Source organism: Siphateles boraxobius, unplaced genomic scaffold (assembly GCF_051911475.1).
Source record: "Siphateles boraxobius isolate OS27281-9 unplaced genomic scaffold, OSU_SipBor_1 5, whole genome shotgun sequence".
Lineage (NCBI taxonomy): Eukaryota > Metazoa > Chordata > Actinopteri > Cypriniformes > Leuciscidae > Siphateles > Siphateles boraxobius.
This window is the reverse complement of record NW_027509141.1, coordinates 5,004,348-5,028,915: the sequence shown is the minus strand read 5'-3', so window position 1 is coordinate 5,028,915 and position 24,568 is coordinate 5,004,348. Positions and strand designations below refer to the sequence as shown.

The 24,568-nt window shown below is 43.8% G+C and overlaps 1 protein-coding gene across 10 annotated transcripts in view; it reads right to left on the bottom strand.

The window, feature by feature from the left end:
* atp2b2 (ATPase plasma membrane Ca2+ transporting 2) overlaps nt 1–24,568 on the bottom strand; it is a 249,752-nt gene that overhangs the window by 137,250 nt on the left and 87,934 nt on the right. For all 10 annotated transcript variants that reach the window (XM_077202580.1, XM_077202581.1, XM_077202577.1 and 7 more), the window contains exon 2: nt 813–1,349. In XM_077202580.1, coding sequence (XP_077058695.1) covers nt 813–1,011 — 199 coding nt within the window. In that variant the 5' untranslated portion in view covers nt 1,012–1,349. The remainder of the gene's footprint in view (nt 1–812; nt 1,350–24,568) is intronic.

The following is a 24,568-nucleotide window of genomic DNA, read 5'->3' as shown; positions in this document are numbered from 1 at the left end:
CAAATGTTGCACTGGATAACACACACACACACACACACCACTGTCAGACCATAACCCGTCAAACACAATGAAGACGCCGGTAACACTTTACAATAGGGTTCATTAGTTAACATTAATGTATTTACTAACATGAACTAAAAATGAGCAATACATTTGTTACAGTTTTTATTCATCTTTGATAATGTTATTTATTAAAAATACAGCTGTTCATTATTTTTTCATGTTAGTTCACAGTGGATTAACAAATGTTAACAAATATAACCTTTGATTTTAATGACGTATTAGTAAATTCTGTAAGTATATGTTGAAATTAATATTAACTAAGATTAATAAATGCTGTAGAAGTATTGTTCATTCTTAGTTCATGGTAGTTAACTAATGAACCTTATTGTAAAGTGTAACCAATAGATGCAAGTGAGCTCATTTCCACTCTAAAGGAGATGCAACTGATTTCCAATGCAATGGAACGGATCCATTGCATTGGAAACTACAATGAATTGTAGTTCATTTCGACTACAAGTGAAATGTAGTCATTTCTGTGGAGAGAAAATCATATAACGAAGCATGCATGGCTTCTTCTTCTACCCAGCAACACTATCACTGTAGAAAGTAGCAAATTTAGTTTGACCCCTGCGCTGTTGCCTGGGAGACACATCCCAGTTAATAACTCCACAAGACAGCCAACCAGCGTCAGAAGCAGGATTAAAGAGGGAAGAATTGGGATACGGGAATGGGAATGATTTGAAAGAGCATCAGTGTATGTGAGTGTGTGAGTTTATCCGTTTAGCTTGAGATGAAAGACACACACTCACCCTCTGTCGGTGAGGTTTTCAGCCTCTGGCACATTCCCTCGACGCCTCCATAGTCCTCCTGTATTTTGACCACCGCCTCGGTTCCTCTGAGCTCCATGAGGGAACGCAGCTCCATGAGCGAGCAGCCAAACCCCGACGCATGGTTGCTGTCACTTCTTTGGTTCTTGGTGTAAAAATCGCTATTCGTCAAGTCCCCCATGATGGCTGAGTATTGCTTTTCTTAAAAACGGATTGAAATTGAAATGAGACACACGGTCAGAGGAGTCCCAGCTGTGGCCGGAGAACAGGTGTCTAAAAAAAAATGCACGAGAGAATAGAAGGTAAGAGAGAAGAAGGATGAAGAAAAAACAGATCCGGTCCGCTGTCTGCAATTGAAGATCCTCGGCGTTACGCGAACTGGGACGCGACAGCCATCGGAAAGATCCCGGTCCTGAGGACATTCACCAGGGCTGCAGACCAGCGGCTCTCCATATGTGCTTTCCCATTCTACCTGCTTCCAGTCGGATGCTGTCTACATGCTGATCCGCTCCATTACTCCTTCAGAGACCGAGAGAGAGAGAGAGAGAGAGAAGGGGAGGGAGAGAGAGAGTGAGTGTTTCTCAGAGGTGTGTGCAGAACAGCGCTAGGAAAGCATTGTGTCGTCAATCGCACAAAGAGATGGGGGTGTCCATCTATTCCTGTGATTCTCCTCGTCATCACATGCGTTTGATCGCTCTCTCGCTGCTAAACACACAGCCATGTCGATACTAAAGGGACATGTGAGTGTTTCCGCGGCTCGTGTGATCTGAACGAGACTGCAGTGCACATTAAAGAGCTCGACGCTGTTGAGAAACACGGCAAATGCATCACACACTGCAGCAAGGCTCGCTGGAGGGGGTTAGCGATGGGAAACATTATATAATTCATCCATTCTAATGCATTTGTGCTGCGTAGAGGACAATCTGAATACCAGCTAACTAACGCTAATGGACTGATGAGTCCTGGAGGGTAATTCTCACATTTAACAAATTTGGTAACATATAGTGTCGCTTTTCCAGTTGCAAGCTACTGTTTCCAACTAAAAAGAGTGTATCACGACAAAACACTTCTTCACTGCACGGGTCATCATGTTGTATTGTGCCAATAGCTATACTGTAGAGCGAGCTCATATCTGCTCTTCTAAATAAATTATGTTAAGCCTTATGTCTTCTTTCTGTGAAGCAAAATAAAGTTCAGTTTCCTGTCACTCATAACTGACATATTTTTGTGCCATATAAATGCTCTAATTGCAAAATTAAGTAGTTTCATTTAATAAACTTATGGTCCCTTTTGGTAGCTTCAATGTAGTGAGCTTCTTTTTGTTAGTACTATAAGTTTTTTTTCAAAAAGTTTTAGACAGTTTCAAAGCGTGTAGTTTAGTAAATATAGTTTATACATAGGGATTGGCATTAACTCTCCAGCCACTGTGGCTAGTAGTTTTCTGAAGTCACCGGCCCCAATTTTGACTGATACCATAGGGATACTTGCCATATCGATATTTTTAATAGTATCTCATAATTTGCCAGCTATTAGGCTGCTGTCACTTTAAGACCTGGTGCACTGATCCATTATACTGTTAAACATGCATTTTCTTTCTCAACTGTTTACGAACACTTAAAGCCTAACTGACTGTATTTACATGAATACTCACCAAGACCGGCATTTTTACATTGTTTTGTGTGTATTTGACTGTTTAAGCGCAATAAGTAGATACGTCCAGGAGGGCAATTCTCACATTTAACACATTTGGTGTTTGGAATCACACAAAGCCAGAAATAGTGTCGCTTTTCAAAACTAAAATCAGTGTATCAAGACCAAACACTTCATCACTGCATGGTGCATCATGTTGTATTGTGCCAATAGCTTTATTGTAGAGTGAGTTGAGGCGATGATCATGTTTGCTCTTCTAAATAAATAATTTTAACGTATTTCATGAAGTGTGAAGCAAAATAAAGTTCAGTTTCCTGTCACCCATATCTGATGTATTTTTGTGCCATATAAATGCACTAATTGCTAAATGAAATAGTTTAATTTGATACATGAAGATAAACTTATTGATCCCTTTAGTAGCTTCAATGTAGTGAGCTTCTTTTGGTTAGTACAATAGCCAAGTACTTTTTCAAAAAAGCATATTTTTGTACAGTTTTAGTCCGCTTCAAATCGTGTAGTTTCTAGTAAATATAGTTTATACACAGCTATACTCTCCAGCCACTGTGGTTAGTTATTTACTAGCCACTCAGCATTTTCACAAGCCACAATTTTGACATTGATACTGTGGGGAAAAACTGCCATATAGATATTTTTAATATCATCTCATAATTTCACAGCAGGTATTTTAGGCTGCAGTCACTTAAGACCTAATGCACTGATCCATTATACTCAGTGTTGTGCCTGAACGCGTTCATTGAACGATAGTTCACAAACTCGTTCATATTTTGGGCGAACGTGAACTGAACGTACTGTATTAATGCCTGATGAACGTTACTGTGAAATCGTTCATTCTGGTGTCTGTGAACGGCACGCTCTCTCAGTTTAACTTTGTTCAATAGGGTGCCAGATTTCTATAGAGCCTTCCAGCCGAAAACCCGGATAAAACACACCGTAAACAGGCATTTATATGTAGCGGATAAAACACCCACCAGTCGCACCGGCGCATGCGTCATCAACACAAGAAGCAGCAAGGAGGATCGTATGATCATTTAAACCAGTTTTATGACAAGATCGGTGAGGATGAGAAAAATCTTACATTCCTGTGCAAACTTTCCCCGCCGATAAAATAAGTGCTGTCTGTAGTTCTATATGCGCTGTGGCAATAATTCTGAAAAATAATAGTTTGCAGCAACATATGGGGAAAAAAAACTATGAGCTAGTTCAAAATTTTGAAGTATGAACTATGAACTGAACTAGTTCATTTTAAAGTTTGTGAACTGAACTTTGAACTAGTTCATGTAGAAGGTGAACTTCCCCAACACTGAATATACTGTCACGCATGCGTTTTCTTTCTCAACTGTTTACTTTCACTTAAAATGTAACTGACTGTGTTTAAGTTAATACTCGCCATGACAGGCATTTTGACATTATTTTGTGTGTATTTGACTGTTTAAGCGAAATAAGCAGTGAAAAAGAACTCAATTTAGAACTGAGAGGTGGCTTTATGTGCCGTACTTTGGCTGTGAACACAAAATCTGTGGGAATGAGTAAAATTATGTGCAATATGTGCAATCCCTCGCCGAAATTCAAGCCCTGTAACAGCAACAATCATCCAGAGCAAATGAAAGGAGTGAGTGAGAAGAGGCGGGTTTGTGTGTCACTCGCTGTCGGAGAGATGAGAGAGAAAGAGACGCAGGTATCCTGTATCTATTCAGTGGGAAAGAAGTATTGGAAACGTTTCAGATATTTAAATTTAACCCACCAAAGTAGCGAGTAGGAGTGACTGCATTACACTCTGAAATACACATGCATTTGGCAGGTTGGCAGGTGGTAATGTCAATGTTTATATTCACTGTAACAAAAACATTATACGATTCATAAATTATGACAACATGTGTTTTTACATTGCTTTAACTCATCAAAATAAATTAAGCATTTTCCTTATTTTATTTAAGTTATACAAGATTCAACTCATTTTTATATCAGTTTAATGTAATTTAAGTTGAAATGACTTAAGCATCCAAGTTGATTGCACTTAAAGGTCCCATATTGTCAAAACTGAAATTTCCTGGCTGTTTTCATGATAACAGAGGTCTAGGGTCTATGAAACTACCATATAAGTGTCAAAACAGTCGATCCACAGACAAATGCACACAGCCTACATAAAATAGCTGTCTTTTCACAAGCCGTATAAATGTGGGTCACTCAGAAAACAACAGGCCAATCAAAAGAGAGGCTCATGAATATTAAGTAGACAGGCCAAAATCGACCTGTTCTTGGCAGAGCTCCTGAGAAAGGAGCAGTAAACAGACATGGGCAGTATTTCAATTAAATGTATTTTAAACACGTATTTAATTACTTTAGTGTATTTTTTAATTTGTATTTTGCAGGTGTGGAAAAAATAAAATGTAGTTTGTAACAAAATATTTTGAGGGAGTGTATTTAGAGTATTTCAAATACTTAAATACTTAAGAAAAATCACCATAGTAAATGATTTTGCCATATTTTCGGTCTGAAGTTGGCAATGGCAATGTCCAGGTTAGATGCACGAAAATCACGTGACACCCTGTAGACCGGGCTCAATCCAAGAATTGAATGAGTTTTGAACTCTAAAAAACGGCATTAAGGTAAAATGTTTTGTGAAAAATATAGTCTAAATACACACACATATTGCACACTGAACAGCATTATAGAGAAAATAATGTGCCTTATGAGATCAATGCACTGTGTTAACTTGTCATTCATAAAAGGACATCATAGGCCCTACCTATTATGAAACAGCGCGTCTGTCGTAACTCCACTGAAATCTCCATGCTAAGCAAGCGTTCACAATATAACATCCATCTGCAGTTTTTACACGTTTTTAAACGTATTACATATGAGAAATATTGATATTGATTTTGTATAAAATAATCATCAATCCTATTGTTTTTCAGTAATTGCGCACGCAGCGCGATTCTACAATGGAAAAGGCATACACGGTCAGGGCAGTTAGAGTCTCGTGTGTAAAACAAACCCACACATATTATGATTAATATGATTAATCATATATATTATGATTAAAATGGAATTTTGATTTTGTGACGAAAATTCTCAGTCTGTTATTTTTACACAAAATTGCTGCAAAAGATGCTTTCCAACAGGTTTTATCGTAGTTTTTGTCCAACTCCATTCACTTTTATTGGATGTTCTGTGAGGTACGTTATTACTCCGCTGACGGAAACAGGAAATGGGGTTGTTTGTATTATTTCTGTAGTCTTCCAGTCGCGGTATAGTAGGCTACGCTATCCAAACATTGGCAAAGGTGCATTATCGCCACCAACTGGGCTGACTGTCTATTATTCAAGCTCTCAACGGAAGAATGTCCGGTTGTTTGGAAAAATAGGTCCACAGTTTTACAACGAATGGTAAAACACCTGTTGGAAAGCGTTTCACGTCTTTGTAAACTGAAGTTTAATGCGTTTTATGAAAGATTCTATCAGTGCCCCTATGAAACCATTATGGAGGTGTGGGGGTGCTAACACAGAAACGGAAAATTCTCGGGACAGCAGCATTTGTCCAAATTTCAATCTTAACCGTTCTATTTCATCAGAAACAATCTTAAAACAGGGCTTTAAGTGTAAAATACCGAACTTGTCCTTTAAGGCACGAGTAGAGTAATGGTGATAATATGGCTACGTAGCCTACATCAAACACGTTTTGCTATTAAGGGCAGCCTACCACACCATTGATGTGAACTTAGCTATACATGACATTTACGTCAGAGGGAGCTATTTCAGGCCCTGTAGAGATTTAGTGAAATGCCCATACTTTTTTATTTTGCTACTTCGCCATTTTGAATTTACACATTTCTCATATTTTTGTTATTGCTACTATTTGTGTTATTGACCTTTCAGTAATAAAAAAAAGACTTAAGACTATTGTGGGAGTATTTTTGTATTTTCAAAATGCTAATTAATTGTATTTTATTTAAATACATTTTTCACATCAGTATTTTGTATTTTATTTTGTTACAATTCATAACAAAATAGTTTTTGAATTCTCTGATTTTTCGACTCTTCAGCGAGCTCTTCGCATCGCTGGATTTGAGAGAAGCCACCGCCGCCGTCGAACAGCGAACAGCCAGCCTAGGACAGCGCTGAGGAAGCCGGCCGTCTTCGCCACCTTCAGCCATCCGTGCGAGCTACGCTATCCGGCGACGTATCCTTTTTTGCTATTATTCTAAAAGAGCAGCGAGCGTCTTTTTAAAGATGCCTCGCACTTCCTGCGGCTCGTGTAAAGCCCCGCTCAGCGCCGGAGACCGCCACCTGATCTGCGCTCTCTGCCTGGGCCTGGAACACGCAGAGCTCGCCCTCGCGTCCGGGGGCTGCGAGCTCTGTGAGGAGCTTCCGCTGTCGACCCTGCGGGCTCGACTCGAAGCATTCAACACCACAGCGGTCACTCCGCCTCCTGTGGGACCGCACAGAAAGAAGCGCCGTTCCCTGAGACAGCCGGAACCTGTGGCCACAGCGATGCGCTCGCCGGAGAACCTCCCTCGAGCCTCGCTCTCGCCTTCCCCACCTCTCCTCACCGACGCGCAGCTGCCGCTTACGAGCCTCACTGCCGTCACTTCGGAGGATGAGTCCGTGGGACATGTCACAAAAGACTGCTGCTCTATCCTGGCATCAGACAGCGAGGAATGGTCGCTTCACTCCGCCTCCTCGTCAATCCAGGAATCCGCCCGTACCCGCGGTGGAGCTGACGCGGAACTTATGCGCCTGCTGACGCAAGCGGTTGACCGTCTCGGGCTCGAGTGGTCGCTGCCGAAGGAACCCGCGCCGAACAGGCTCGACGGCTGCTTCCTTCATAGTCTCCGCCGCGCAGTTTCAGAAACCAGGCCCGCTCCATTCCTGCCGGAACTTCATGCGGAGCTGACGAAGTCGTGGAATTCACCGTTTTCTGCTAGACTTCAGTCACAGGCCTCCGCGTCGCTCTCCCGAGTGGACGGCGCCGCCGAGGAAGGGTACACAGCGATTCCCCCTCCGCGAGATGGCGGTCACGGTCAGCCCTCCCGTCTAAAGCCTGCAGAGCCACTTCCGCCTTGGTCGGCCGCGCTTATGCCGCCTCCGGCCAGGCCGCGTCTGCTCTACACTCGATGGCTGCGCTTCAGATCCTGCAAGCCGACCTCCTCCGTGAATGGGATGAGAAGGGCCGGGACCCAGCCGGATCTCTCTCTCCGCGCCACCAAAGCCGCAGCCCAAGCCATCGGACGAGCCATGGCCGCGTTAACCGTGACGGAGAGGCACCTCTGGTTAACGCTCGCGGATATGAGGGAAACTGAGCGAGCCACCTTTCTAAACGCGCCGCTTTCCCCCACTGGTCTCTTCGGCCCAGCGGTGAACGGGATCGTTGACCGCTTCTCTATGGTGCAAAAGACCACGCAGGCCATGAACCTCTTCCTGCCGCGACGCTCGAGTTCCGCTACAGGCCGCTCTCGCGAGAGACAAAGCCAGCCTCCTGTGCGAACCAGCACCCAGCGTCCAGCACAGCCTCAGCATCAGCCTTCGCAGCGACGTCAGGGCGGCCGCCCTAGATCGCGCTCAGACAGCCGTCGCAGACCCCCGCCCCCCAGAGGGCCTCGGCAGAGACTCACGCTGAAGTCTGAGCACGCGAAGCCCTCCTAACAGCGAGAGAGAAAAGACGCGCGTGTCCCGCTGCGGCCGGACCGCCGTCAAAGTTCATTTCCCTGTCAGTCCCCTTCGAACAGGCTACTGCAGTGGTTCAACTAGCAGCCAACGAGCCGGTTTATTCACCCTCTCGCCTGCACACAAACGCCGTTTTCACGGCGACCCAGAGAATTCTCAAAAAGAGTATAATGTCTGGTCCGGCTCACGCCGTCAGTGTTTTAAGTGTAGTGAATGTGCCCACGCCCCAGTGTTCACCCCTACACATAAGCACTCCAAACCCCGTTTCACTCACAGAGCACACTCTCATAAAGCGCAGAAAAGCCGCTCGAGTGTTGAATGTAAGAAATGTGTCCACAGGTCTGTGCCCACTATCTGCCCGCTCTGTTACACAATCAAAGAAGCAGGTTATGAACGTAAGTCTCGTGCCCGCCAGAGAGCGCTCACGCTTGCTAACACAAACCTCCCCCCGGGCCCCGCCTGTGCGTTTAAGTGTTATCACAAAACACAGGGCGTTAATAAAGCGCTCCCCATCTACTATGATCGGGGCGTCAGATACAGTTGTAAGTCTCGTGCCCGCGTGCGCGCGCTCACGCTTACAGAGAGCTCTCCCGCCCAGAGCGCTGCTCGCGCGTCAAAGTGTGGTAAAAGTATGTTCCCCATCCCTTATGATCGGGACATCTCACATAAGTCAGCCGGTCTCGGCGGTCAGCGAGCGGCCATTGTCCAGAACCGGTTCAGTTTCACAAGCCCACAAATGGCGGCGGTCTGAACCCGGAGGCCATTCGCCCCCTGGCGGCTCACATAGCTGTGTGGGAAACTATCCCAGGGATTTCAGAATGGTTGTTGAGCACAATAAAGCAGGGCTATGCACTTCAATTCATTCGCCGTCCCCCGCGCTTTCAAGCCCGGACCGCGACAACAGTGAATGCGGAAGTAGCACACCTACTTCACGCAGAAATAGCAAAGCTGCTGTGCAAAGGGGCTATAGAAAAGGTGCCGCCTTCTCTGAGCGAGTCAGGTTTTTACAGCCGATATTTTCTCGTACCCAAGAAGGACGGAGCCTTCAGACCTATCCTAGATCTGAGATATTTGAACAAAGTGCTTGCAAAAAGACCGTTCAAAATGCTTACGACCAGGAAAATCCTCGCGCACGTTCGCCCGAGGGACTGGTTTATCTCTCTAGATCTGAATGATGCCTATTTTCAGATTCAGATAGTACCCCGTCACAGGCAATTTTTGAGATTTGCCTTCGACGGTCAGGCATATCAATACACCGTCCTGCCGTTCGGCCTGTCCCTGGCACCCCGTACATTTACAAAGTGCATGGACGCGGCGCTCGCCCCCCTGAGAAGTCAGAGGCTGCGCATAATGAACTATCTGGACGATTGGCTGATATTGGCACAATCAGAGACAGAACTACTATCTCACAGAACAGTGCTTCTCAGTCATCTGGAAAGCTTGGGTCTCACGGTCAACTGGACCAAGAGCTCATTACTGCCCAGCCAGTCAATTTCCTTTTTAGGAATAGAACTGGACTCGTGACCATGACGGCTCGTTTATCGACACAGCGCGCGCGCTGTGTTCGCCACATAGCCGCATCTTTCCAGAAGGGCAGCTTTCTCCCTTTGAAAACATTTCAAAGGATGTTGGGCTGTATGGCATCAGCTGCAGTGGTGCTCCAGCTGGGCCTACTGCGCATGCGCCCGCTCCAACGCTGGTTGAACGCTCGCGCGCCTCGCCGAGCCTGGGTGTCTGGCGGCCAGAAAATCAGAGTGACTCAGACCTGCATAACAGCTCTGCAGCCCTGGTTAGTGGCCGACTGGTACCAGCAGGGAGTAATGATGGGAACCATCTCTTATCGGAAGGTCGTCTCGACAGACGCGTCCAACTCGGGTTGGGGCGCGCTGTTCGAGGGCAGACCGGCCTTTGGCCAGTGGTCAGACCAGGAGAAGGGTTTTCACATAAACTGTCTGGAAATGATAGCGGTCGAGAACGCGCTGAAGTGCTTTTTCCCGTTCATACAGGGCCAGCATGTTCTTGTCCGCTCGGACAACACATCTGTGGTATCCTATGTAAACCGTCAGGGCGGTGTCAGATCCAGAAATCTCTGAAATCTGGCGGAACGCCTCCTTATTTGGTCACAGACGAACCTGCGCTCGCTGAGGGCGGCGCATGTGCCTGGCCATTTGAACGACGGCCCAGACAGACTGTCCAGGGACAATGTTCCCCCAGGGGAATGGTCCCTGCACCCCCAAACGGTCCAGAAACTGTGGCGCCTATTCGGCAGAGCGGAAGTCGACCTGTTTGCGTCAAAAGACAACGCTCAGTGCCCGACATTCTTCTCGAAGGACGAGGACGCGCTGGCCCAGGTTTGGCCCAGCCTCCCGCTATATGCTTTCCCTCCGGTCTCTCTGTTGCCACAGGTGATCAAGAGGATCAGGGAAACGCGCCACTCGGTGCTCCTCATAGCCCCGCGTTGGGAGAATCAGACTTGGTTCCCGGAACTGGCACGGCTGTCACATACAGCTCCGTGGCCGATTCCGGTGAGGGCAGATCTCCTCTCTCAAGCTCGCGGCACGATCTGGCATCCCCATCCAGAGCGCTGGTGTCTGCATGCATGGTTGATCAACGGGTACTCGTTGCCCTGCCAGAAGGAGTGATGAACACGATCACGCAGTCTAGAGCCCCTTCCACGAGAAGGCTCTACGCATCTAAATGGTCGGTGTTCTCTGGATGGTGCACCGACAGAGGTCTGGACCCGCGGACATGCGGGGTGGCGCATCTGCTCACCTTCCTACAAGAGCTGTTGGATAAGGGAAGATCCCCATCCACGCTCAAAGTATACGTGGCGGCCGTAGCAGCATTCGCGGAATCGACGCACGGCCAGTCACTGGGAAGACATGAGTTGGTCATCCGCTTCCTTAGAGGAGCTAGAAGGATGAATCCGCCGCGCCCCCCGTCGGTTCCCATGTGGGATCTTTCACTGGTCCTCGAGGCCCTGAAAGCTCCATTTGAACCACTAGACTCCGTGGAGTTGAAATATCTATCACTAAAGACCATTTTTCTGACTGCACTGTCGTCAGTAAAACGTGTAGGGGATCTGCACGCGCTGTCTGTAAGCGCGTCGTGTCTTGAGTTCGGACCAAATGACTCTAAAGTCATCCTCAGACCTAGACATGGTTATGTCCCTAAAGTGATGGGCACTCCATTCAGAGCGCAAGTTATTTCGCTGTCAGCTCTCCCAGCATCTGACAGCGAAAGTGATGTGAATCTCCTCTGCCCTGTCAGAGCGCTGAGGTTTTACATTACGCGCTCCGCCTCCTTCAGGCGTTCGGAACAGCTTTTCGTTTCGTTTGGTGGGCGCGCCAAGGGGCTTGCCTCCTCGAAACAGAGCCTGTCCAGATGGATAGTGGACGCTATAGCGGCAGCTTACGCGTCAAAAGGTCTGCAATGCCCTCTGGGCATCAGGGCTCATTCCACGAGAGGTGTGGCCTCGTCGTGGGCATGGTCCAGTGGAATTTCTATCCATGACATATGTGTACCGGCGGGCTGGGGCTCCCCGTCTACCTTTGTCAGGTTTTATAACCTAGAAGTTCCTGCCTTGCAGGCTAAACTATTGTCAGTTTGAAAAAGAGGTGTATTCTGCCCAGATCTCCTGCTCAGATCACGTTCATGACTCAGCTCTCCTGGATGAGCTGCACTAGTGGGGTATGTGCCATATGACTATACAGACCGGCGCGCTGCTCTGTATTCCCTATGTGTGCTTATGTACAAGTGATGGCCCGCGTGGCTGGCCACCTTATTTTTTTTTCCACTTATGGGGTTCCCCTCAAGCTCGGGGTTCTCATGTGGATGCTTGGCGCGCACGGTGTTGACAAAGTGTTCCCGTAGCGTAAGCTAAACTTACGCAATACGAGAGAACCTCTCGTAAGAGAACGATACTCGGTTACTAACGTAACCTCGGTTCTCTCTAGAGAGGGAACGAGTATTGCGTAACCGGCCGTGCTCGCGCCACGAGCGACTTCGCTTCAGTCGTCGAAAAACCAGAGAATTCAGCCTACAGCCCCTATTTTATATGCTAAGCCACGCCTATCTGGCGGGCAGTGACGCTATAAAGGCGCGGGCGCCCCTCATTGGGCGTGACGTCACGCCGGGCGCACTGGTAGGCTGCAGCAGTTGCCCGCAGGGCAGCCAATGAGCACGCGAGATGGCCTGCTCTAGGTCTGCTAGCTGCTGCACTGCGTTGACAATTTAAACAAAATTAAGGATAATTTTTGGCTTCAGTATCTCGAGAAGATGAATCTTTCCCGTAGCGTAAGCTAAACTTACGCAATACTCGTTCCCTCTCTAGAGAGAACCGAGGTTACGTTAGTAACCGAGTATCGTTTTTGATGTATTTGTGCCCACCTCTGGCAGTAAACATATATCGAGATGGTTTTTGGTATTTATACCGCAAATATATATATTCTTAAGGACATCAAAACCTACAGTAAAACTTCAGAAAGTTGTACAATATGGGACCTTTAAAATTTTAAGGCAGCAACTTTTTTTGACAGTGTACTTCAAATCCAACCTGACCCAACCATAATGAATCAGGAGACACACGATTATTGACTGAATCTTAAAGACTAAACAGCTGGGAAAGATAATCAATAATATTTCTAAAGAGAAACATTTGCATATTTTCTCAGAGAACATCTTTGTTAGGGACAAATTAACATGTTGTCAAAACACACTGTATTTCCTGGCTCCAGCTTGAGTGTTTGAGTTGAAATGGCTCATTGCATCAGTCGTGACACAGTACGAAACCACATTTATTAGTGAAGCCTTGCCATGCTGACAAATGTGATGGATCTGTCAGAATCAATCCTCTACAAGGACAAGTAGGATATGTTTCTTGGTGAAATGATGGGGGGAACGAGTGGCTCCTGTAAGGCTTTGTCCTGCTTCCCATGAGCCTTCAGGAATAATCAATATCCAGTCCCAGTCCCAACACCAGCTCCTCCAGCTGTGCCAATGATGGTTAGTGTTACCTCTCAGGGAGGAGTAATGAAGTCCTCCAGAAGATATACAGGTAATAATACATGTGAATCTCTCATCAGCACTGAGAAACTAAACACTGCATAATATGAACAAACTATCCAACAGGACTGCATGTGCTATATCTCAAAAATGCATTCAGGAAGATATTACTATCAGCACAAGATGCTATCAGTGTAAACGAGGTGACAAAAGCATCCAGAAGTGCACAACGCTCCGAGTCTAATTAACTTCTGATTTATGAACGTAAAGAAAAAGAGTGACAAAGACAAATGATGTGTTCGCAACGTAAACAGGTTCAGAGTAAGTCACACACAACTTCAGACCTTCAGGAAGTCCTCTAAACTTCGGTGAGAAGTTTCAAAGTTTCACCGCAGTCGTTGGGAAAATGCCAACGGACAATTAGTTTTATGTGTTTTATTTCCTTCATTATACAGTGCAGAGATTCTTCCTGTGCTTGAGAATCATATGAATCCTTCTAATGACTGAACATAAACCAGCAGTTCACTCTCTCTCACACACACACACACACACACACACACACACACACACACACACACACACACACACACACACACACACACACACACACACACACACACACACACACACACACACACACACACACACACACACACACACACACACACTTAAAGCTTTTAAAAGCCTGCAATGATTAATTGTTAATCAAACAACAATCTGGTTCAAGTAATTTTGAAAAGATTGATCATAACACAGTATGATTATAATATAATATAATATAATATAATATAATATAATATAATATAATATAATATAATATAATATAATATAGCCTAATAAAGTCTACTGTATGGGTCATTCCTGGGATTCGGTGCCTTTTGTGTCCCCAGTAAAGATCATGATTCTTACTGCCTTAAAATGTGGAACAATATCAATTTTAAACATAGATAACATAAATAACACCATTTGAATAGTAAGCATAATAAAAAAAAAAATTGATACATTTTAACGCATTTTGAACACATCATCACCAATTTTCCTTAAAAAAAAAACTAAAAAAGTTCACAGTAAATCAATAGTAAAAACATCAAAAAAAGAATATTTGTAACAGGTTGTACTGTATGTGAGACATAGGAAATCATCCATCCATCCTTTCTTTACCTCATTTATACCTGTTATTTTCTCCACTTTGTTATGATTTTGTCCACCCTATTAAGCATTTTTTTATTACAATAATTTCATAAAATCAGCAAAAAACATACTAATAATTCAGTGACAAAGAAAATTTACTAGAGTTTCAATAATGCATTACTTTAAAAAGTAAATAAAAACATATTTTCGGCATTTGCATCTGAAAACGAAAAATACAAAGTGATGTGTGAGTACAGATAAGTGAGTACAATTTATACACAATATTTATATTATAAGTATATGAAACTGTTGTTCATTTGTCCTTAAGAGGGTGGACAGTTTTGATATTTCATTTCATTTATTCTGTTTAATAATGTCCTCCTTCTATCTCTGCACATTAGTCAGGGTGGATGGGATTATTGATTTGAATGAAAGTTATTTTGTCAAGCTGTTTCTGTAGGAGAACTCTGTGCTTTCTTTGACCAGTATCTCTTTCTCAGTATCTCCTCTTTCCTAAGCCATCCTCAGATGAGTAATATAATAGTTGACATGCTAGAGCAATCCCAGGAAGTGCAGGCATTTTCATTATTAATGCCAGTCTGTAATTATTTAATGAGACGCATTTAATTGTTGTAAATGAACAGGAACATGTCATTTTAGCTCAAATGTTCCTCTACATGTTAAATCAGGCTGTTCACCTTGACTTTAGCCTATAAGGTTAGGTTTAGAACATGGTGTATCTGTTCTGACATACAGTGTTAAAGCATTGGTAAATTTGCCAGTAAAAATCCATTGTTTTGGTCTTGTTTGAGCTTGTGTGTAAAACAAGTTCAAGCATTTTAAATTTGTGTTAATTGTATACATTTTGTGTTAAAGCAACAAGAAATGTGTTAATAGTATAGCTTACACAGACCGATGTAGTGCTAAATGTGTTAAGAGTTTAGGAAATTTGTTAAAAGTATTGAAAAAATTGTCATAGCGTTTGTAAAAAACTGTAAGTTTTGTGCCGGTAAATATTGCTTTGTAAATAAAATAAAATAAACTGAAATTGAATAAACTAAGAATTAAATTGAAAAAAATAAAAACAAATAATAATACATCACCAGTAAAATATCTTCAATTTAAGTAGTTATTTTAGTGTAGCTTTTTTAAAACCTATCTTGACTGTTGAGTTGCTTTTATTATTTTAACATAGTTTCCCAATATTGGTACAGTCATTATACAGTAGAGACACATGAAGCTGATGTGAAGCGTATATTGGTCAGCTAGTGAAACTGTTCCCTTAATAAGACAAGCATCATATGTGTGTGTAGTTTCCACGAGTAAACTTTCATCAATACAGGTATTTAGTGCAGGATGGTTGGGTTTGCTGATATATAGGTGTAGTTTTGGATGGTAAATTCAGAGGCTCTCCCTCTACTGTAACTGTACAGTATAATCTGCTCCAGAAAGCCTGATCCTGATCTTCCCTGCTGATCGACGCGGTGAAGACGAGCCCTGCTCCGTGTGAACTGAGGAAAGACATTAATGATGCCGGTAATGAAGAGTGGAGAGGATCAGACCGTCACTGAGAACTACAGCACATCAGAGACTGCAACATTCAATTCCATTCACGGCCCGCCTGAACAAGGAGGGAATCGCTCAATCACCTATAACACCCTAGCAGCCACATAGCAATGTCTTAGCAAGTGTCATAACAACACTCTGGTCTCATCCTCCAAATACCATGGAGAAATAGTATGACCAGTTGGTGCCTCCCCAAAAGCCCAACATTTAGTGGTGCATGGAACACCGCAATGGCAGCCACTTACACCCTACGTGTGGATGGGGAGAGATTTGCAGAGAAACGATCTTGAAGAAACTCCAGAACTGAAGCCACTGGGCAGTTAACTGGATCTAACTCATGTTCTCTACACCAAGTGGAAAAAACATTCCACTTGAGGCCATATAATCTCCTAGTGGATGGAGCCCTAGAGCTAAGTATGGTCTCAACCACCCCAGCTGATAGTCCAGCATCTAGGTACTGAGCCCCCTCAGGGGCCAGACCCACAAGTTCCACAACTCCGGGCGAGAGTGGAATATTGTGCCCTCCGCTTGAGACAACAGATCTCTCCTCAGAGGAATCTGCCATGGCGGACCTATCAGGAGTGATATTACGTCTGAAAACCATACTCGGGCCGGCCACATTGGGGCAACCAGTAGTAAACTAATGTCCTCCTTACGGACCCTCTCCAGGACTCATGGGAGCAGAGCGATCGGGGGAAAAGCGTACAGGCGAAGCCTCGGCCAGGCCTGTACCACGGCATCCAACCCCAGTGGGGCTGGATGTGTAAGGGAGAACCAAAGTGGGCAGTGGGTCGTCTCTCGAGACGCGAATAGATCCACTTCCAATAGTCCAAACCTCTCCCATATCAACTTCACCACGTCTTGATGAAGTCTCCATTACCCGGGCCTCAGCCCCTGCCTCGACAGGATGTCTGCTCCTTGATTCTGAACCCCCGGAATGTACATTGCCCTGATAGACAGTAGTTTCCCTTGGGACCATAAGATAATCTGATGCGTCAACCTGTATAGAGGGTGCGATCTGAGCCCCCTTGACAGTTCAGATAAGCTACCACTGATGTATTGTCAGATCGTACTAGGACATGGTAACCCTTAACCCTAGCTTTAGCCCAGACACCATGGCCAGGATGGATTCGATACGAGCGGGAGACATACGTGCCCGCTTCGTAACCGAATTCCATACCACGCCCAGAAGAGGAGTCTTCTGAGCTGAGTCCAACACATTTTTCTTAGTGTTGAGTCTCAACCCCCGGTTCTGAATGTGGCCAAGGATGACATCTCGATGCCGAAACTGCCATTTCTCAAGAAAGTATTTGTCTTCTCTTTTATACCGGACAAATTTAGCCACAGATGTCTCTCCGTAGCCACCATAGCTGACATAGAGCGGCCTATGGCACGTGCCGTCTCTTTAGTGGCCCGGAGAGACAAATCTGTGGCTCTTCTCAACTCCGCGAAGTCAGCAGGAGTTGTTCCCTCGCCCTCATTTAGATCTTTAAGAAGATCGGCCTGGTACGCCTGCAAAATCGTCATAGTGTGCAGGCACGCACCAGCCTGACCAGCCACCATATAAGCCCGGCCAACCAGTGCAGAGGTGTCCCTGCACGGTTTGTTGGGGAGCGCTGGGGCTTTAAGCGAAGATGCCGCATCAGGAGAAATATAGCTTGCTAAAGCTTCCTCCATCTGCTTATTTTGTGGCCAGCTGATATATTTTATATATATATTTATTTATATATTTATTTAAGTCTGGCCACAGCACGCGTCACAACGCCCACGAGCTCTACATAAGCAGAAACATGAGCCACATTTATTTTCTCAGAAACAGATAGCTCGAGCACTGGGCACTCGTCACGGGCAGAAGAAGCCGCATCACGGGCTTCTGCGTCGTGAACGAGTGTTATAGAATCTGCGGATGATGAACAAAAAGGTGCCTCAGCAGTCTCGTTCTCATCCGCGAGATCCTTCTGCGATCCTCACGATCTAAAAGCCGCCGCGCCGCCTCAACGGACGCGGGATCCGAATCGCAGGGATCGCGAGCCTGGCCATCATCAGAAAATAATATAACCAAGCGGGAGCGCAGCACTCTAATAGGTAATGCTTCACAGTGTTCACAGACAGCCCACTTGGAGCTGACTGTGCGTGCTGCGCCCCTAAACAATACACACACACCTGATGCATGTCCCCACCCGTGACATATCTAGGGCAGGGGTGCACACACTTAGTGTATTGTTAACTCGCCATAATATAGAGCTTTGCACAGACAAAACAACACCATATAAGACAGACAGTTTCACAGAGAGCGCTTGCTGAAGAGCGAAAAGCTAATGTGGGTGTGTGCCGGCGTCACTTTTATGTGCCGTCACGTTACGTCATGACGCAACACCAATCAGGATTGGATTAGTTACATTGATACTTCAGAGGCGCACGCTAAGGGAGCGTCCCCAAAGAGTCGTTTTTGACGACGCAGTTCGAGTTCCCTCGAAAGGGAACACTCTAGAAACCACCCATTACACCAGCAACAGCCTAGCATCACCCTAAAAACCACTCAGAACACTCTAGCAACACCTTAGAAATCACCCTGAACACCCGTGAAACCCTTCAGAAAACTCTAGAAACCACATATAACACCATAGCAACCACATAGCAATGCCCTCGCAACTGTCTAGCAACACCCTAATAACCACCCAGAACACCCTAATCACCCATAGCACTCTAGAAACCACCCATTACACCCTAGCAACTGCCTAGCAACAGCCTAGCATCACCCTAAAAACCACTCACAACACTCTAGCAACACCTTAGAAATCACCCTGAACACCCGTGAAACCCTTCAGAAAACTCTAGAAACCACATATAACACCATAGCAACCACATAGCAATGCCCTCGCAACTGTCTAGCAACACCCTAATAACCACCCAGAACACCCTAATCACCCATAGCACTCTAGAAACCACCCATTACACCCTAGCAACTGCCTAGCAACACCCTAGCAACCACCCAAAACACTCTAGAAACCACATATAACACTCTAGCAACCACCCAGAACACCCTAGCAACCCCCCATAGCAATGCCTAGCAACATCCTAGTAACCACCCAGAACACTTTAGAAACCCCCATAACACTCTAGAAACCACCCAGAACATCCTAGCACCTTTCTAGCAACTCCCTAACAACCACATAGCAATGCCCTAGCAACTGCTTAGCAATTCCCTAGAAGCCACCCATAAAACTATAAAACATAAAACTCTAGAAACCTCCTATAACATCTTAGCAACTGCATAGCAATCATCCAGAACACCCTAACCATCTGTAACACTCTAGAAACCACGCATAACACCCTAGAAACTGCCTAACAACACCCTAATAATATATAATTAATTTCCTCATCACCATTTTGAGAATTGTACTGATGCGGCTTCACTGAATGTCGACATACGTCAATTTTAGAATCCCTGGAATAAACCGCACGAGTAACGTGAAGCTCTTTTGTGCTATTTTTATGGTGAAATGAAAACAAGAGGCGAAAAAAACACCAACAAATGTATTCATTTTCACCCAGATTATGATTACAGGGTCAGATTATCAATTTAATAAAGACTTTTACATGGTTTCTCAAAACAGTTTATCCGTAATGCATGATCTGTAAACGAACGGATTTTGACGTTTGCATCACACAATCAGCTCTATACGTTGGGCTTTTCAGTTTTCTCCAGCAAATGTGTTTTTATATCTCAGGTTTGTTAGCAGGTTTAGTGTAAGTGCTCCGTTATTTTCACATTCATTAACCGTTTAGTACCACTTCATTTCTCAACAGCTGCCACATATACAACAAAAGCTGGCAGATTCATCTGTTTCAAATCAAACTCTATGTGCTTTTTAAAGCATCGCAAAGCATGAAAGAAGCATCGGGACATTTTCCCAATGAGCCTTTGGGTTGTGTAACTGCATCACATTAGAAAACAGCATCTTTTTCTTTTGTGTTTCACAGTTCAGAATCACACGATGAAGGGATTGTCATTTTTGGGTGAACGCTTGAGTATTTCCGTAAACACAACTGCACAACTCGACATCAAATCGCAAAACAGGTTTTCTTTGTCCGCGTGGCAAGTTTTAATAGTGTTGCGATCCCACATCAGAGGAAGGGAACAGTGTTGGGGAAAGTTAATTTTAAAAGTAATGCATTACAATATTGTGTTACTCCCTTAAAAAGTAACTAATTGTGTTACCTTAGTTACTTTTTTAGAAAAATAATGCCTTACACTACTTTTTTTCCCTCTGGAAAGTAATATAACAAAAAAAAAAAAAGTAATATTTTTGGGCAAACGTAAACACCCTTTCACAGCAAAAGTGAAATAATGAGCCTCAGGCTGAAGGAAATGCAGATTTACTCCCGTACAGTAGAGGCTCACACAAACCTCTCAGCTGCTGTTCTGGAGAACAGAAGAGTATGATGCAGAAGAAAAAAGTTTAACACTTACTTTACCAATAAAAACCAAAAAATATAGTCATTTTTTCTAATTGCTAATTAAATCTATCATCGAAGGTCAGAAGCAAGTACATTGGTCAATAAAGTGAGATTAAATGCATAAAAATGTATGTTTTATTTAACATATTCAGTTATTGGAGGTTTGCATAGTTTTCTGATTCTGTATTTCACAGATTTTATTCATTTTGAAGAGTATTGAATATTTTGTGCAGGTGAGATGAGTAAATGCTCACATTCAGTCTATGAATCAAGAGTAGCGTCTGCGTAGTTCTGGCAGGTCACGTTAGTCAAGCTCGCATCAATGACTCTCAGCTGATCCACATCTACCTATACTATAGGAATACGACACTATCACTGTATTCATATATAAGTTCCTTCAGTATTATCAGCAGCTATTGCGTCTCTCAGGAGCGAGTTTCCCTCCTCCCTACCCAGCTCCACCTGTCTCCAGTCAGGATTTGGCATTCTGATTCCCCTTGAATCAGAATAAATTCTCAAATTTAGTTGTACTTTAAGATAATGATATCTGCAATACATTCTCGTTGGTTCTGTTCTGTTTCTCTGTTGCTGCTCTCCTGCTCTTATATATGCTAGGCTGCCCAGAACAGAACCAGACTGCCAATCCAAACTGTATGCTAATTGTCAATCGTATTTGACGATAGTGGTCCTGACAGAACTACAATAATCATCATGTTCACACTCACGCCTCTGCACTTCGATTCGTCTCAACATGAGGACAGGAGAGCTTATTTGAAAAAGTAACTCAGATTTGTTTTTGTAAATTTAAAAGTAATGCATTACTTTACTAGTTACTTGAAAAAGTAATCTGATTACGTTACACAAGTTACTTGTAATGAGTTACTCCCAACACTGGTTAGCAGCTGAGATTACCTCACACACACACGCACTGAAATTTTCAAAAAAAATTAGCCTTTTATGTTCAAACCGGAGTTGGACAATGATGGAGAGTAGGGGTGGCACGGTTCACAAAACCCACGTTTCGGTTCGTATCACGGTTTTAGGGTCACGGTTTTTGGTTCTGTACGGTTCTTGTTGTTGTTTTTTACACTCCAGAAATGTACTTCAGCATATGATATAGGCTATAGCTTAATTGTCCACAATTCAGGATACAGTATTAAATGTATATCATGTAATCATGCACAAACTGAATTTGACTTGACTTTAAGCACATTATTGAGACCATCTCTGAGGAAAGCTAGGTGACATTTTGATACAGCAAGAGAGAAGACATTGATGAAATGCTTTTGTTTATTTGGCAAAAAAGGAGAATGTGTATTGCTATCTCTACAGGGACTTATGTGCATTTTTAGCACACAAAGATTAAAATTAACTTGCATTTATCAAACTGTCAACGTCAGTGTAGCTCTTACAAAATGTTTATCTTTTAAAAGAAAAAGAGTTAAACTCTTAAAGCACTATATTTTAAATAAGTCAAAATATGTTACACATAATTGCCTATAATGAGGCTATAACAATAGCAAAGGCATAACTATAAAGTGAAACATAAGTTCAACCTCAACACAAAAACAGTATCAACAATCCTTCTATTCCCTGAGAATGAGGATACATTTTTTTCACTTGAAATTAAAGTGCAGTATTTGGAAACATATGACTGGAGTTCTTATCTAAACTTGGTGTCACTGTTTTTAAATATCATAGGTAACATGAAATCCAAAATGTTCCCACACACCGGACTTATACGACGCTGGCGCATCCTCCAACTCCGGTTAGCCTTCCTTATATCTCCCACTTGACATTTCTATACGTGACGAGACCTGCAGCACTCCATACTCCACTTTTACTGTAGGCTTGTTCGACTTGAACCGACGCTGCACAGACCGATCGGTTTATGACATCAAAGTACCGCGAGAGTGATTGAAAAGCATACGGAGCCGTTGCTCTTGCGGTACTTTGATGTTATTCATCGATCGGTCTGTGCAGCGCCGGTTCAAGTCGAACAAGCCTCATATGTATGTCCATTGTCCACACATCTCTTATTTCGCGCGAAAAGTAAACACACTGTCTGAGGTCACGGGCACGGGGTTACATTGCGCATGGGTCGAACCGTGCGACGCACACACGCACCGAACCGAGACAAGCGAACCGAACGGTTTGGATGTTTTTTCATGTACCGTGCCACCCCTAATGGAGAGACAACATGTAGAAGCAACAGGACGTATCTGAATGGTTAGTTGATGAATTTATGTATCTGATGTGGAGTTAACTATCTTCTAGTCATTGATTAGCATATTCTGTCATGATAAATCGCGTTCCTGGGGGCAGGGTTTATGTAAATTGAAGGGTAAGTGATGTCACTAACCCTGAAGAAGCTTATTGTAGTCCGTACCAGACGTTTGTTGTAGTCCTTAAAAAGTGATTTCTGTAAAAGAAAATATCTTTTAATCTGCAATCGGGACATTTTCCCAATGAGCCTGTAGATTATGTAACTGCATTACATTAGAAAACAGCATCTTTTTCTTTTGTGTTTCACAGTTTGAAACCACATGATGATTGTCATTTTTGTGTGAATGCATTTCCATAATCACAATTCAACATCAAATTGCAAAACAGGATTTCTTTGTGCGCGTGGCGAGTTTTAATAGTGTTGCGATCCCACATCAGGGGAAGTGAATGTGAAGATCTCTCTACGGAGACGAGGCTATTTCTGAGACAAATATCAGCGGATGAAAGGGTGCCGCTGGAAGTCATTTGTGTGTAAAGGGTAAAGAGATCGAGCTACGCTGCCTTTTCTTCCCTCGAGTCCTCCTTTGTCCAGGGTATTTTGGAGAACGGATCGCTCCAGGGTTTGCGGATAGTGCTGGATTTACACGCTAGTCTCTCACATGACTGCACACAAACCACGGCTCGAGTGATCCACCTTTGTTTCCACTGAGACTTTAATAACCTGTGTCTCAATGCCGGCCTGGAGAAAGAGCTTCCGCCGGGGAAAAGAGCCCAAACATGTTGTGGAACACAACGTTTCATAGAGTTTTTAAAAGAAGTCTCTTATGCTCATAAAGCCTGCATTTATTTGATCAAAAATACAGTAAAAACAGTGAAGTATTATTACAATTTAAAATAACTGTTTTCTACGTGAATATATAGTAAAGTGTAATTTATTCCTGTGATCAAAGCTGAATTTTCAGCATCATTACTCCAGTCTTCAGTGTCACATGATCCCTCAGAAATCAGTATAATATAATGTTTTGATGCTCAAGAAACATTTATGACTATTATCAATGTTGAAAACAGTGTAAGTCTTTTTCAGGATTCTTTGATGAATAGAAAGTTCAAAAGAAAGGCATTTATAATATAATACTTTTGTAAAATTATATTCTAATGTTCAAAAGTTTGGGGGTCAGTAAGAATTGTTTTGTGGGGGGGGGGGGGGATAAAAGAAATCAATACTTTTATTCAGCAAGGACGCATTAAATTGATCAAAAGTGACAGTAAAGACTGTGGTGAGCAGGACGAGGCAAGTGGCGTGATTGATAATGCGCGACGCACCGGTCTCGTATCTCTCACGGCGGAGCGACGGCAGTGAAGAGAGAGAGAGGAACAGGCCTGGACTTATGTTGTGTTTTATTATATGTGACAGCAGTCATCCGTGAGGGGCTGCTGTCTTTTACTTTAGTTTTGTATTTGTTTATTTATTTATGGATTAAAGTCTTTGAATGTTCGCCGGTTCCCACCTCCTCCTTCCCACAACGTCTAACTTTTCTACAAAGACATTACAATTTAACATAGTATTCTATTCTATAAAATAATAGCTGTTCTTTTGAACTTTCTAGAACAGAAAACAATTAATTTAAATTTGAATAATATTTTACAATATTACAGGTTTTTTTGGTGTAATTTTAATTAAATAAATGCAGCCTTGTTGAGGGATTCCTGATCATGAGGCGAGCTGCCCTTTAATGCGATGCCTGGGATCCGTTTCAGAGAGAGCAGATGCCATGTCACTTCCTGAACACACACACGACTCCCTGCTGCCGCCAGTGTGTGTGTGTGTGTGTGTGTGTGTATGTGGACCCCCGCCGGCGCGCAGTCAAAGCCTCTCAGATGTCCACCGTCCCGGGGTCCATGATGTACTGACGCTGCATATTGATCCACCGCAGAGGATCCACCTTTGCTTTGCAGATGCTCACAGTGACGGGGGGGGGGGGGGGGGGGTTGTAGGGTTCAGGGGAGACACACGTC